This window comes from Tachysurus vachellii, chromosome 4 (assembly GCF_030014155.1).
Source record: "Tachysurus vachellii isolate PV-2020 chromosome 4, HZAU_Pvac_v1, whole genome shotgun sequence".
In the NCBI taxonomy this organism is placed as follows: Eukaryota; Metazoa; Chordata; class Actinopteri; order Siluriformes; family Bagridae; genus Tachysurus; species Tachysurus vachellii.
The window spans coordinates 18,712,584-18,725,644 of NC_083463.1; the positions used below are offsets into that span (position 1 = coordinate 18,712,584).

The window sequence follows — 13,061 nt, forward strand, 5'->3', positions numbered from 1 at the left end:
ATATATACATATAATCATAATCATAATCTTATTCCTAGTCTATTGTTTGATTGTGTTTGATTTGATTTTTTGATTGTGTACATGACCGATCAAATTTGAATTTATATTACAAGCTGAAATTCCTCTTAATACAAACGTTCCCTGTTAGTTTCATTATTAGTTACAAATAAATTCATAGTGTTTACAAAATAAAATTCCATAAAAAATGTAAAAAGTCAATAAGTTAATGGAGGGGGGCACGGTGGCTTAGTAGTTAGCACGTTCGCCTCACACCTCGAGGGTTGGGGGTTCGATTCCCGCCTCCGCCTTGTGTGTGTGGAGTTTGCATGTTCTCCCCGTGCCTCGGGGGTTTCCTCCGGGTACTCCGGTTTCCTCCCCCGGTCCAAAGACATGCATGGTAGGTTGATTGGCATCTCTGGAAAATTGTTCGTAGTGTGTGATTGCGTGAGTGAATGAGAGTGTGTGTGTGCCCTGCGATGGGTTGGCACTCCGTCCATGGTGTATCCTGCCTTGATGACACCTGAGATAGGCACAGGCTCCCCGTGACCCGAGGTAGTTCAGATAAGTGGTAGAAAATGAATGAATGAATGAATGAATGAATGAATAAGTTAATGGTGTTTTCCGGTACGGCAGATGACCTTAACCAGAGTGACTTTTTTATATCTCAATTTATATAACTGGGCAAATGAGGGTTAAGGGCCTTGCACAGGGGCCAAGCAGTAGCAGCTTGATGGACCTGCGATTTGAATACGCAACTTTCCATTCAATTGGCAACACCTTAACCCCTGATTTACCACATCAAACTATTACTTAACATATCATGCTACTATGTGCACATCATATTACATATAAAACGATAGAGAAACCCTTTAGCATTCAGCATTGAATCACTGTTTCATTAATTTATTCATCTTCAGTCATTTTTTAGTCTTCTGCTCACGGACTTGTGGGACTGAGAACTGGGAGGAACCCAGAGAATGTAGTAATCCAGAGACTCACAGAGAACATATGAAACTCCACACAGACAACAACCCAAACTCACGATCAAACCAGGGGCCCTGGAGCACTGACCTGGCTACTGCTACCTGCAGGCTCGGAATATTTTGGACTAGATTTTGCAAATTTCCTCCCCTTAATAAGAAGTCCTTTGAATATGGTCATTCCACACTTGACCCAAACTCAGCACTGATTCTGGCCTCGCTTTAGGAGTAGGGCTAGTAATTTTACTTTAGTACTAACACTCATGTACACACAGCATGCCATCATGTAGGAATAGCTGAAAATGAGGAGCCATTCTTCTAGAAGAAGATTTATAGTCATGCAGGTCGCAATGCTTTCAATCCAAGAAGTTGCACTGTGAAGGTGAGCCGATGGACTGATTCTATAAAACTGTGCTTCAAAAAAATTCTATTCCGCTTGCTTGAGAAAACATTACATTTTTGTTGACAATTACTTGTGATGCTCTGTGTAACCAGCAGACAGATTTAGAGTTTGTGTGTGTGTGTGTGTGTGCGCAAGAGACAGAGAGACAGAGCGAGAGAGAGAGAGAGAGAGAGAGAGAGAGAGAGAGAGTGTATGTGTATGTCTCTCACCGGTGTCAGTCCATCACTGTCTGAAGAGCTGTTAGTTGACCCCAACACCATTTGGCACACTGACTTTTGAAGGACATAAAAAGACGTTAGAGTGAGTGTATGAGGAAGACATATTCATATCCAGTATTATACAGGATGAGTATGTTAATGATAATGTTTTTTGCAGCTTTCACTGCATCTTTGCACAGTAAAGGAAATTATTTTTATTGTGTGGTACATCAAGGTTCACAAAACTGAAAAGTTACTTTGCCATTTGAAGAGAATCTTTCTGTTTGGGGAAAACGGATCATGGACCGGGATTGGGTGATGTCCGTTGTGCCCTCTGTGCTCTGCACATTAGTAGTAAAGGAGGAGGAAATGATCGTGTCTGATGAGGCTGCACGTTGCATGGTCTGTAAAATGCAAATAATTAGTTACATGAGTTATACTCATACACAAATGATGCAAAGTTTCTTGCTTTTCTTAATTCTATTCAATTCAATTAGCAAACTCATTTTACTCAATCAGCTTATTAGAAAGGTCCAGTATTAAAGTGCCACGGAGACTAGAGATCAGCCCAAATGATCTCAACTACTATAACCCCCCCAGGCAAACAGGAAGTTCTTATTTAGCACCAGATATTCAAAGCGCACTACTTGTCAACAGCATCCGAGCATTTCGCAAGAAGAGAGCGTTCGGTAAAAACTTGTATAATTACACAGTTGACACAGAATTACTGCTACATCTGCTCTTGGGTCTGTACTGAATCACGCTTCCTGAATAAGCGGTTTATGAAAAAGGTACCAATGTAGGACAAATGGTGTTAAAGTCGAATGCCTCACCTGACTCAGCGGTTGCGCATTTGCATCCTGGGTACTGTGGATCAGGTCAGTGGAGAGCTGAGAGAGTGAGAGAGTGAGAGAGAGTGTGTGTGTGTGTGTGTGAGAGAGAGACAGAGAGAGAGAGAGTGTGTGTGAGAGAGAGAGAGAGAGAGAGAGAGAGAGAGAGAGAGAGAGAGAGAGAGAGAGAGAGAGAGAGAGAGTGTGAGAGAGAGTGTGTGTGTGTGAGAGAGAGACAGAGAGAGAGTGTGTGTGTGTGTGTGAGAGAGAGAGAGAGAGAGAGAGAAAGAGAGAGAGAGAGTGTGAGAGAGAGAGAGACAGAGAGTGTGAGAGAGAGTGTGTGTGTGTGTGTGTGTGTGTGAGAGAGAGAGACAGAGAGAGAGAGTGTGTGTGAGAGAGAGAGAGAAAAAGAGAGAGAGAGAGAGAGAGAGAGAGAGAGAGAGAGAGGAAAATGAACACAAGTGACAGAGAAATTTTGAGTATGGAAATCCCCTGACTTTATGACTAACTTCATATACATGATATACACCCTCTCCAACACAGTCACCACAGAGTCACAGTCAAGCTGAAACGCTTCTGAACAATAGCAAAAGAAATGGAGGCATAAATATCGTACTGTTCCATCAGATCTGATGATCTACACGAACCACACACTATTAAAATATTTTTAAGCACACAAGATAAAAAAAAACACTAAATTCACAAACCTGTATCATCTCTGTGTAAGTGTGTAAGTTTCAGTGTGGAAGTTCTGTCTTAAATATGTGCTAAAACCTGTGCAGGTTCTATTTGATTTCAACCATCAGTTGTAGCATGACAATTGTCAAGGCTGCTGTGTGGTAGTTCCTGTGTGTCAGCTGAAATAACTGTCACGGTTAAAGTTCTTCCTGTTCAGTAAAAAGAAAAAACACCCAATTTACAGCGGCGGAACTCGTCAATCTGCCTGCAATATCATAATCCAGCAAATTCCAGATCTGTTAATCCAGGGAACAGTCTGCTAGTTTTTACAGCTTCAGGAAAACTATCTGTCATGCCACACTCACCCCATCTGAGGTACAGCTCCAGAACATATTGCTCTCCATTTATGAACTTCCTCAATTTTTAAAGGAAGGTGGCATAATCAGCATGCTGAATATTTGTGTGTGTGTTTGTTTCTCTCTCTCTCTCTCTCTCTCTCTCTCACACACACACACACACACATACATGCGCACAACAGAACAAGGAACTGCAGTATGGTGCGTTAGTGTGTCTCAGTCATTAAAAAAGCAGCTCTCCTCTCACGAACAACTCGACTATTATTATTATAATGTTATATATATTATTATTATAATACAATGTTAGCTGTGAGTTCGAGTCCTCTTGAGAAGACCATATTCACGAGTAATGTCAGGTGCATGGGGTCAGTTTGATCAGAGCAAAATACTTCTTAATTGATTACAACAAAATAAAATAAAAAACAGTAAAGTTTTTAAGAGAAAACGCTACTGCTACAAAATGAAGAATAAAAAAATCAGCATCAGGTGTGTTTTGCTTTTTTTATGTTTTGAATCACTTTATAAAGCCACTGTTAACTTTATTGTTGTATATTCGACTGTAAGTGTATAATGCGATCGTATTTGAAATACAATGCTTGTAACCCACAATGTGAACGTGAAATCAGCCTGAGACAACTAAACATTCAGTTACAGGGCTCTCAAGTTTTGAAGACAGGCAAGAGTGACATCTCCAACCCCCCAAGCCCCCCCTTTGGGACTCCTTTATCATTTGTAATGTTGCTCCCATTTAAAACAGTTCGGCTCAAGCCCAGCCATTTTTAGGGTCATGATTGAGGACAATGTCCCGTCCAGAGACAAGCTGTTTCGTGTTAAGGTTTTGTTCAAAACGACCATTGAAAATACCCTCTGGGCATCAGCATTAGGCTGTGACCAAGGCTGTGATCTTTGATAGCCTCCCAAATTGGTTCAATCCAGTCACCTTTGAAAAAAGGAACCAGGGGCCTCTATTACTCAGATGTTTTCTGGCACCATCTCAGGGCCCGAAGTTTGAGAACCACTGGCCTAGACTACTTGTTTTGAGCAGGTGTTGTCTGTAAACAGGCTGTAAAACTGTTGACTAAGTTACAGACACTCATGAAAAACTGATGCTGATTATCTGGGAAACTTTCTCTAACAGCAGTCAAAATGCCATTGTTTGTGTCAAACAAGTTGTGAATTTGTTGTAACATTAAAACAGGAGCCGAAATGAGTTTCCTCCGCAGGGTGGCTGGGCGCTCCCTTAGAGATAGGGTGAGGAGTTCGGTCACTCGGGAGGAGCTCAGAGTAGAGCCGCTGCTCCTCCACATCGAGAGGAGTCAGCTGAGGTGGCTCGGGCATCTGTTCCGGATGCCTCCTGGACGCCTCCCTGGGGAGGTGTTCCGGGCATGTCCAACCGGGAGGAGGCCCCGGGGAAGACCTAGGACACGCTGGAGGGACTATGTCTCTCGGCTGGCCTGGGAACGCCTCGGTATTCCCCCGGAGGAGCTGGAGGAAGTGTCTGGGGAGAGGGAAGTCTGGGTGTCCCTGCTCAGACTGCTGCCCCCGGCGACCCGGCCCCGGATAAGCGGTAGAAGATGGATGGATGGATGGATGGATTAAAACAGGAGACCATGACTTAGTCTGTGCTCAAAGTGATGCTCGCAACTCCAGTGGTTTTCTCTGTGGGTGAACGAGGATGATGCTGAACAATTCCAGGATATGTTTTTCTTTCATTGGCTGTTGCATTAAATCTTACCCAGATACAATAGTGCTATTTTCTGATTGGCTATTGTGTAGCCTCTTTTTTCTGATTGGCTGATGTGTCAGGCTCGACTAAGAACTCCAGGGGAGACGCGCTTGATTCCTGCCCGGTTCCATAGAGACAGCGGTGCGGACAGATACATTTTGGGTGCTGCGGCATATTAAATATATGATAAATAGTAAGTTTTTCTGCGTGAGAAATACAATGTGTGGCGGGAGAGTGTGACAAATGACCCAGACGCGTGACTGTCACTCCCAATGCGTGACACTTGACAGCCCTGTAGTTATAACAGTTCTACCATAGTTTTCTCTTGACACACCCCCAACGCCAACAAGTTTCCCACTCGAAATTACGACTTCACAACACGTACACAGTAGTTACTTTCTAAATATACACAACTTTCCAACATGATTTGAATGCAAATATCTGTGTGTGTGTGTATTTGTGTCCATTCAGTTACCAATGTAGAAATCTGTTCTGGCCCTCAGCATTAGATCAAAAGACATTACCATCTTTACACTAGAAGGATTAGCTACACAAAAAGCAATTTGAGGCAAATAAATAAATAAATAAATAAATAATATATAAATAAATAAAAGCGTAATCCCCGTTTCTAATTTGACTCTGCTTCTGCTCTAATCTGCACACTTATCCTCAGGCAATCTGTGTGTGGGGGTGTGTGTGTGGGTGTGTGTGTGTGCGAGCATGTGCGTGTGTGCGTGCTGTCTAGCTAAAAGCAAGGGACTGTACTTTCAGCTAGACCTCTCTGCTGTCTGCTTATACAATCATCTCAGTCTACCTTTTGATCTAAAATCTAAGGTCAATCAGGTAACTTTATTTATTCAATTCGTACACGGGACATTTTGCAACCAAATCCAGAACAACACACAGCCAGAGCACAGACAAGCCGACTCGAAATCTCTTCAATGTCATTATCAGACACAGCTGGAAGTCCACCGTAGCCTCAAATCAGTTTTCAGCCGCACACTATTCTAAATATCTAGACAAAACTGCTGCTTCTGTCTAAAATGGTGAAAGTTCTTAATTAGAAAGTAATTCTCTAATTATATTTCTTTCAAAAACAAATAATTCAGAGACTTCTTAGCAATGTGAATAATAATAATAATAATAATAATAATAATAATAATAATAATAATTCTTCTTATTATTATTATTATTATTATTATTATTATTATATTTTTATGTTTTATTCTTCTTCTTTAAACTATACTCACTGGCCACTTTATTAGAAATACCTGTATAGCCATGCGGTTATCTTATCAGCCAATCATGTGGCAGCAGAACAATGCATAAAAACATGCAAACACGGGTCACTTCAGTTAATGTTGAGATCAAACATCAGAATGGAGACTAAGTATGAACTCCGTGGCTTTAACTGTGACATGGTTGGTGGTACCAGGAAGGCTGGTTTGAGTATTTCAGAAACTGCTGATCTCCTGGGATTTTCACACACAACAGAAAAACTCTTATAAGTGGAGGGTCTGCCTTGTTGATTAGAGATATCAGATACGAATGAGCAAACTGGTCTGAGCTGACAGGAAGTCTCTAACAGGAAGCGACCCTTTAAATAGAAGCACAACCATGGGGATCAAACAAAAATAAAAGACAAAACTGCTGCTTCTGCTGCTTCCAGCCAAGAAGCCTCAGTAATTTGAGGCTCAGTGGTCAGGTGAAGATTAGAAAAAAAAAATCACCTGTTTTTTTTTTTTTTTTTTTTGCTAGGCATCAATTGTCCAGTCCAATTGTTCAGTGATTTACAGAAACAAACCCATCAAACTGGGTTTCAGTTTTAGTTCAGCTTCTGCCATGCAACAGGTGTCATTTGCATATGCTGTGTTTGCTTATATAGACGTATTAATAGTGTCACGATAGTGTAAACATCACAACATACAGACATATACAAAGACACAGACACACCCACATACAAACAGTTTCTTTACCCTGCTTCCTGAGCTGTACTGGGGAAATGACAGGCGATTTGAGTCACATGAGGAAGTCTTAAACTGAGTATCAATGGCCTGAAAATGAGACGACAAGAGCATGTGATATGAAATAAAAAGAAACTTGAAAATGTCAGAATGCCTAATAAATCTAATAAAGGAATTCGATTTAACTCAAGATGACAGGTTTAAATTTATATGCATGAAATGACCAGTAAGTGCCTGGTTACCGTATTGTGTATGTTGTCACCCTGGCGAGCTCTACGTGGCGGTTTCCATGACCGCTCCTTTGTAACACTGTTTATGTAGTACAAGCGACCGGAGGCAGAGTCTTGATACTGTTCCCAAAGCTGCAGAATCTGCAAAGGCTTCTGGCCTGGGAGCGGGCTTGGTACCTCTGTCCACTGCCTCCTCTGCACATCTGTCAATGAACTCTGAGAGCGGTAGGTCTAAAAAAGAAAGACGGATGAAGATTTGACTAAAAAAAAAAAAAAATAATAATAATAAAAATAGCAGCATTGTAATTACAAATCAGAAGATGTGGATGAATTTTCTATAACAGAACAGATCTGTCAGTATCAAAGGTTTATATTATTAACAAACACTTTACTATTCCTTTAGTATTAGTTCACATGCACATGCATGGTGCACGCGGCACATAATTTTTTAATAATCGGATTAAAAATTTCCATGTTTACAAAAATGTTTACAAAATTTCCATGTTTACAGTCACGTGGACAAGCTGCATTTTATTTTCCAGACAAAAAAAAAGACTGTTTGATCTTTAACCATAACATACTGTAAGTGATGTACAGTAAGTGAAGCTTCCTTGTTCATTTCATGAATTAATAGATTAAAATTTTATGTGGTATTAGAGGAATATAACTTCAAACCACTTTCCCAGCATGTATTATTTTCATGTAATAATGTTATGTCGTGTGCGTTATATATTAGTTATACAACAAAGATTTTGAACACGCAATTCAGTAATCATAATGTGATTAGATTTCTAGAACAGCACGATCTGTACTTTAGTGTTTCTATAATAATAATTTGCAAAGCAACTTGTATAGTAGATCCATATTGCTGATATATTATACCTTTTTGTGAAGATATGTTTATTTAGCGGTTAGGAAAGTTTCTCCAGCGTTAGCGTATTTAAAAAAAAAAAATTAAGGTAGTAAAGTAGTGTGGGGTAAAGTTTTCAGAACAGAGGAGTTTGGGGTTTTCTCATGAACATGACAAGCTGCACTTTTTGACTTAACTTATAGAGAGAGAATAAAAGAGGGACAGGTGCAGTTTCTAGCCGGCATACATAAGTTAATAAATAATAAGGAACTATCATGTTTCGGTTTTTAGGTTGTTTTTTTTTAAGCTCAGTCACTTATTATGATGAAAAGGTTATCATGATGAAAATGATTCCAGTTGTAGTTAAGGTAGCTATACATCAGCTATTTCATCACAAATATGGTATACACAAATATACAATATCTGTATTGAGTTACAATTAAAAACAGATCGAGGTAAACAAAACAGACAGAGCAAAAAGGACAACGCAGAAGAAGAGTAAGAGTCCTTTAAACCCTATTCAAGATTGAGACACTTCAAGATTTCATAGAAGATTTTTCATTCTTACAGACAAAACAACATCAAACTGAATGTAACATGTCCTTGTATCTCAACATTTTTTAGCAGGGTAAGATCGTTAGATTATTTGCAAAAATAAGTCAAAAGGTGAGAAGGTACAGCCTTGTACTCAAGTAACTCTATTGAATTATAGTAGGGGTTGGAAAACAAGTAACAGACACTCACCACCAGGTGGCTGCTCTCTAATATTAATAGAAACAGCAGCAGCAGATACGCATAGAGGAATGATAATTGACTTACCATATGTATGGGAATGTAAATGTGATTAAATGTATTTTATGTCCCACATCTTCAACTACTGTTCTTGTTTATTCACGTAAAAGTATGTGACACCTGAGCGTAACAGGCATGTGTGAGTCTGCTTGTAGGCATTGCCGTGAAAGATCTCGAGTGTCCTGCACAGAGCCGTGACTTCAACCCCATTGAACACCTTCAGGATTAAGTGATTTTGTGGTTGAATGAGCACAAATCCACATAGCCACAAAACAAAATCTAGTGATAAGCCTTCGCTGTAGGCTGGAGGTCGTTCTAACAGCTAATGAGGACTAAATCTGGAATAAGATGTTGAAAAAATATACAAACATACATCAGGTATCTACAAACAGGTCAGGTATCTACAAACCTTTGGCCATAGTATAAAATATAGTGTAACACAATATTTTCCCTGAACTTTTGTGTAAAAGGATATTAAAGGGAAACAGATATGTGCTTTCACAGATGGACAAGAGATTTATATTTGTCCCAGCCATACATTTAACCGTGTATTATGTCTCAAGCCATCATTTTCACAGCAACTTAAACTAATGAAGTCTTGTACTAGAATACTTGGTGTGTTACTGTTTTATGGCACTTCCTTTATCTCAACACCATTTTTGCCTAAAGCAGGCATTTAAAGTTTCAGTACACATATTTAGCATCTGGAAACATAGCAAATATACGTCACTTCCAAAGCATTTATGAAGACGAAACTGTTGTGGTTTAAATAAAGTCTTTTCAAACAGCATCATCTTTATTTGTTCTTCGTACTAATGTGTGCATGTGTTTGTTTAACTGTGACCACTGCCTTTCTTCTACACTTCACCACTAATAGTGAAATCTATTCTAGATTAAAAAATGCTTGCCTGCAATATATACCTACTATTATACCAGTGCTGTTGACTGCATGAATCTGATATGGCGATACATTTTCAACTGTTGTTTGTTGCATGCGTTCTGTATAAACTTTTCTACCTCAACAAGTAACATGCAGAAGTGTAACTGTGGACAAGCCACACAAATGTTTTTTTTTTTTTTAATGTGTGTAGTTATTCCGGTTTTCTGTGAGGAGACTTTTAATTAATATTTATGAAAGATGTCTCCAGTGTCAAAGCTGTATAAAACAGTCATCATCTTCAGCACTGCACTTTCTCAGAAACATGACAAACTTCTTCTTATTATTTCTGTCTTATTAACGTCATCAGAAAAAAAGAGCCTGGTGAGAGAATGACTATTTATATTTTAAAACAGGAACTAACTTGTTTCACAGATGTTTGTGTACATTACAAAGAAATAAAACAGAAATAGATAGAAAGCAATACATTTTTAAAAAAAAAATCCAATTGTAAATGTCACATTACCTCACATTTCTAATCTGGTTTATAAAATACACATACACAACCACTATTTTGTGTGGCATCGGAATGATGATTTAGGGACAGTATTAAAAATACCACAAGGACATTCTCACTTCCCACTAGAGTAAAAAAAAAGATACCATGACTTTACCATAGGCTGTAAGCATGCGAGTGTGTGTATGTGTATAAAGAGCACATTGCAAAACAGTGGTTGTTTATGTGTGTTATAAACTGTAATGGAAACTTGTGACCTAAATGTATCTCTCTCACTCATTTTCTAACGCTTATCCGAACTACCTCGGGTCACGGGGAGCCTATGCCTATCTCAGGCGTCATCGGGCATCAAGGCAGGATACACCCTGGACGGAGTGCCAACCCATCGCAGGGCACACACACACTCTCATTCACTCACACAATCACATACTACTGACAATTTTCCAGAGATGCCAATCAACCTACCATGCATGTCTTTGGACCGGGGAGGAAACCGGAGTACCCGGAGGAAACCCCGAGGCACGGGGAGAACATGCAAAATCGACACACACAAGGCGGAGGCGGGAAACGAACCCCCAACCCTGGAGGTGTGAGGCGAAAGTGCTAACTACTAAGCCACCTTGCCCCCCTAAATGTATCTGTAATCTCATATTACTCAGAGATACGATGTAGGAATTATATGTATATGTCTGTTTTGTATACATGGAAAAGAACAGGCCAATGTGAGCAGCTTGGTAAGCTTCATACTATTGAACCCTTTTTTTACCAGTACACTAGCAGAATCGAAATCGACTTATACATTTTCAGTATAAACAAATAAATTATTTGATCGCTACAATTAGTCAGGACACTGTTGGATTTCAATGTGAGCTGCTTTTACCTATGTTGGCAAAACTTACACAGAATTTTAGTGGTTACATGAGATAACACTTTCATATTCAATCTCAGAGACCAGAAACGTGTTTGATATAACCATTTAATTTGAAGTTATAAACATTTAAGTAAAAAATACTCAGAACTTTGGTAGAGTATATTGCCCCTATAGAATAGCCAAAAACAGAAATACTTATGAAAAACTAAAACTTCTTAAACACTCAGAGCAAATTCTTAAACCCTGAGTGTCTACGTTCATATGAGCCTTTAACCTCCACACTGTGTAGTGTGACATATCAGAGAAATTCAATGTTGAATAGAAGCAGCCCAAAACAGACACAAAATATACATACACAAAATATACATACTTTTTGGCCTCTGGTAAAAAGAGTTAACAAGCCTCTTATATAGAAATATATATCATAATATGTCAAACATTTTCAAGGAAAACCAATTAATTCAATGTTAAAAAAAGAACACATAAAAGAGTTAAAATGAATTTCTAATGCAAGCCAGCATTACTGGTTAAAATCAAACCTTATTGATGGTTTAATTTTGCAACATAGTAAAACCGAGTAACCGAGTACGATATCAACTCATCTCAGATTAAGATCCATTTCAGGATCTTAATCTGAGATGAGTTGATATCGTACTCGGTTACGAATGTAACCTCGGTTCCCTGAGATACGGAACGAGTACTGCGTATGGGGAAAAGCTCCTTTTTTCCTCAATACTGAAGCCTTTTTCAATAACGCAGTGCAACTGCACTGCCATTGGTTTAATCTGTAAACTTTTTTAAACCAATGACGGCGCTGCGTAGCTGCGCGAGCCTGTGGTGATGCAGCGCGCCAAAGCCTGCTAAAAAGGGGCGGGGCGTATAGCTATATAAGCAGGCAAATCGCCAGAGGAAATCAGGTCATACGACTGAAGCGACGACACTGAAGCCGTGGCACGGCATATAACGCAGTACTCATTCCGTATCTCAGGGAACCGAGGTTACGTTCGTAACCGAGTACGTTCCCTTTCGATACTCCACTCATACTGCGTATGGGGAACGAATTCAACCGCGCCGTGCCACGGTAGGGAACGATAAGACTTATCTTGAACACCCTGGGGCCCAGAGGATAATTGAGAGGGCCGGAGCCATCAAACCCTTGACGCAACACTGCTAAGAGGGAGCAAGCTCCCCGGAGGTGGTATGATGACGGAGTCTGAAGAGGCCGTCGTATTAAACCGAAAGAACCCGAGTGTGCAAGGTCGGGATGTCCAGGTTATAGAATCTGAAAAAAGTGGACGGCGAGGACCAACTGGCCGCCTCACAGATGTCCTTGATAGAGACACCACCAGACCAGGCCCATGAAGAGGCCATCCCTCTAGTGGAGTGGGCTCTTACTCCTATGGGGCACTCAAGACCCATAGAAGAGTAACATAGAGCGATAGCGTCGACTATCCAACGCGAGAGGCGTTGCTTTGAGACCGAAGACCCCTTGGTGCGGCCACCAAAGCAGACAAAAAGCTGGTCAGATTGCCTGAACGGCTGTGACCGCTCAGTGTATACCCTCAAAGCCCTCACTGGGCAGAGTAAATTCAGCTCTCGCTCACCTGACAACAGAGGCAGAGCCGAGAGAGAAACTACCTGCGCTCTAAATGGCGTTGAGAGCACTTTAGGTACGTAGCCGTGCCTGGGTTTTAAAATGACCTTTGAGTCATTGGGCCCAAACTCAAGGCATGCAGGGCTCACCGAGAGGGCCTGCAAATCGCCAACACGCTTGACCGATGCTAGAGCAA

The 13,061-nt window shown here is 40.3% G+C and overlaps 1 protein-coding gene across 2 annotated transcripts in view; it reads right to left on the reverse strand.

Annotated features, from left to right (window-relative positions):
* Nucleotides 1-13,061, reverse strand: part of arhgap9 (Rho GTPase activating protein 9) — a 40,757-nt gene that overhangs the window by 11,537 nt on the left and 16,159 nt on the right. The window contains exons 4-8 of one of the 2 annotated variants that reach the window (XM_060868173.1): nt 7,377-7,595; nt 7,147-7,224; nt 2,414-2,470; nt 1,838-1,984; nt 1,593-1,655 (exon numbers count right to left, since the gene is read on the reverse strand). In XM_060868173.1, coding sequence (XP_060724156.1) covers nt 1,593-1,655; nt 1,838-1,984; nt 2,414-2,470; nt 7,147-7,224; nt 7,377-7,595 — 564 coding nt within the window. The remainder of the gene's footprint in view (nt 1-1,592; nt 1,656-1,837; nt 1,985-2,413; nt 2,471-7,146; nt 7,225-7,376; nt 7,596-13,061) is intronic. The other variant, XM_060868174.1, reaches the window with a different exon arrangement.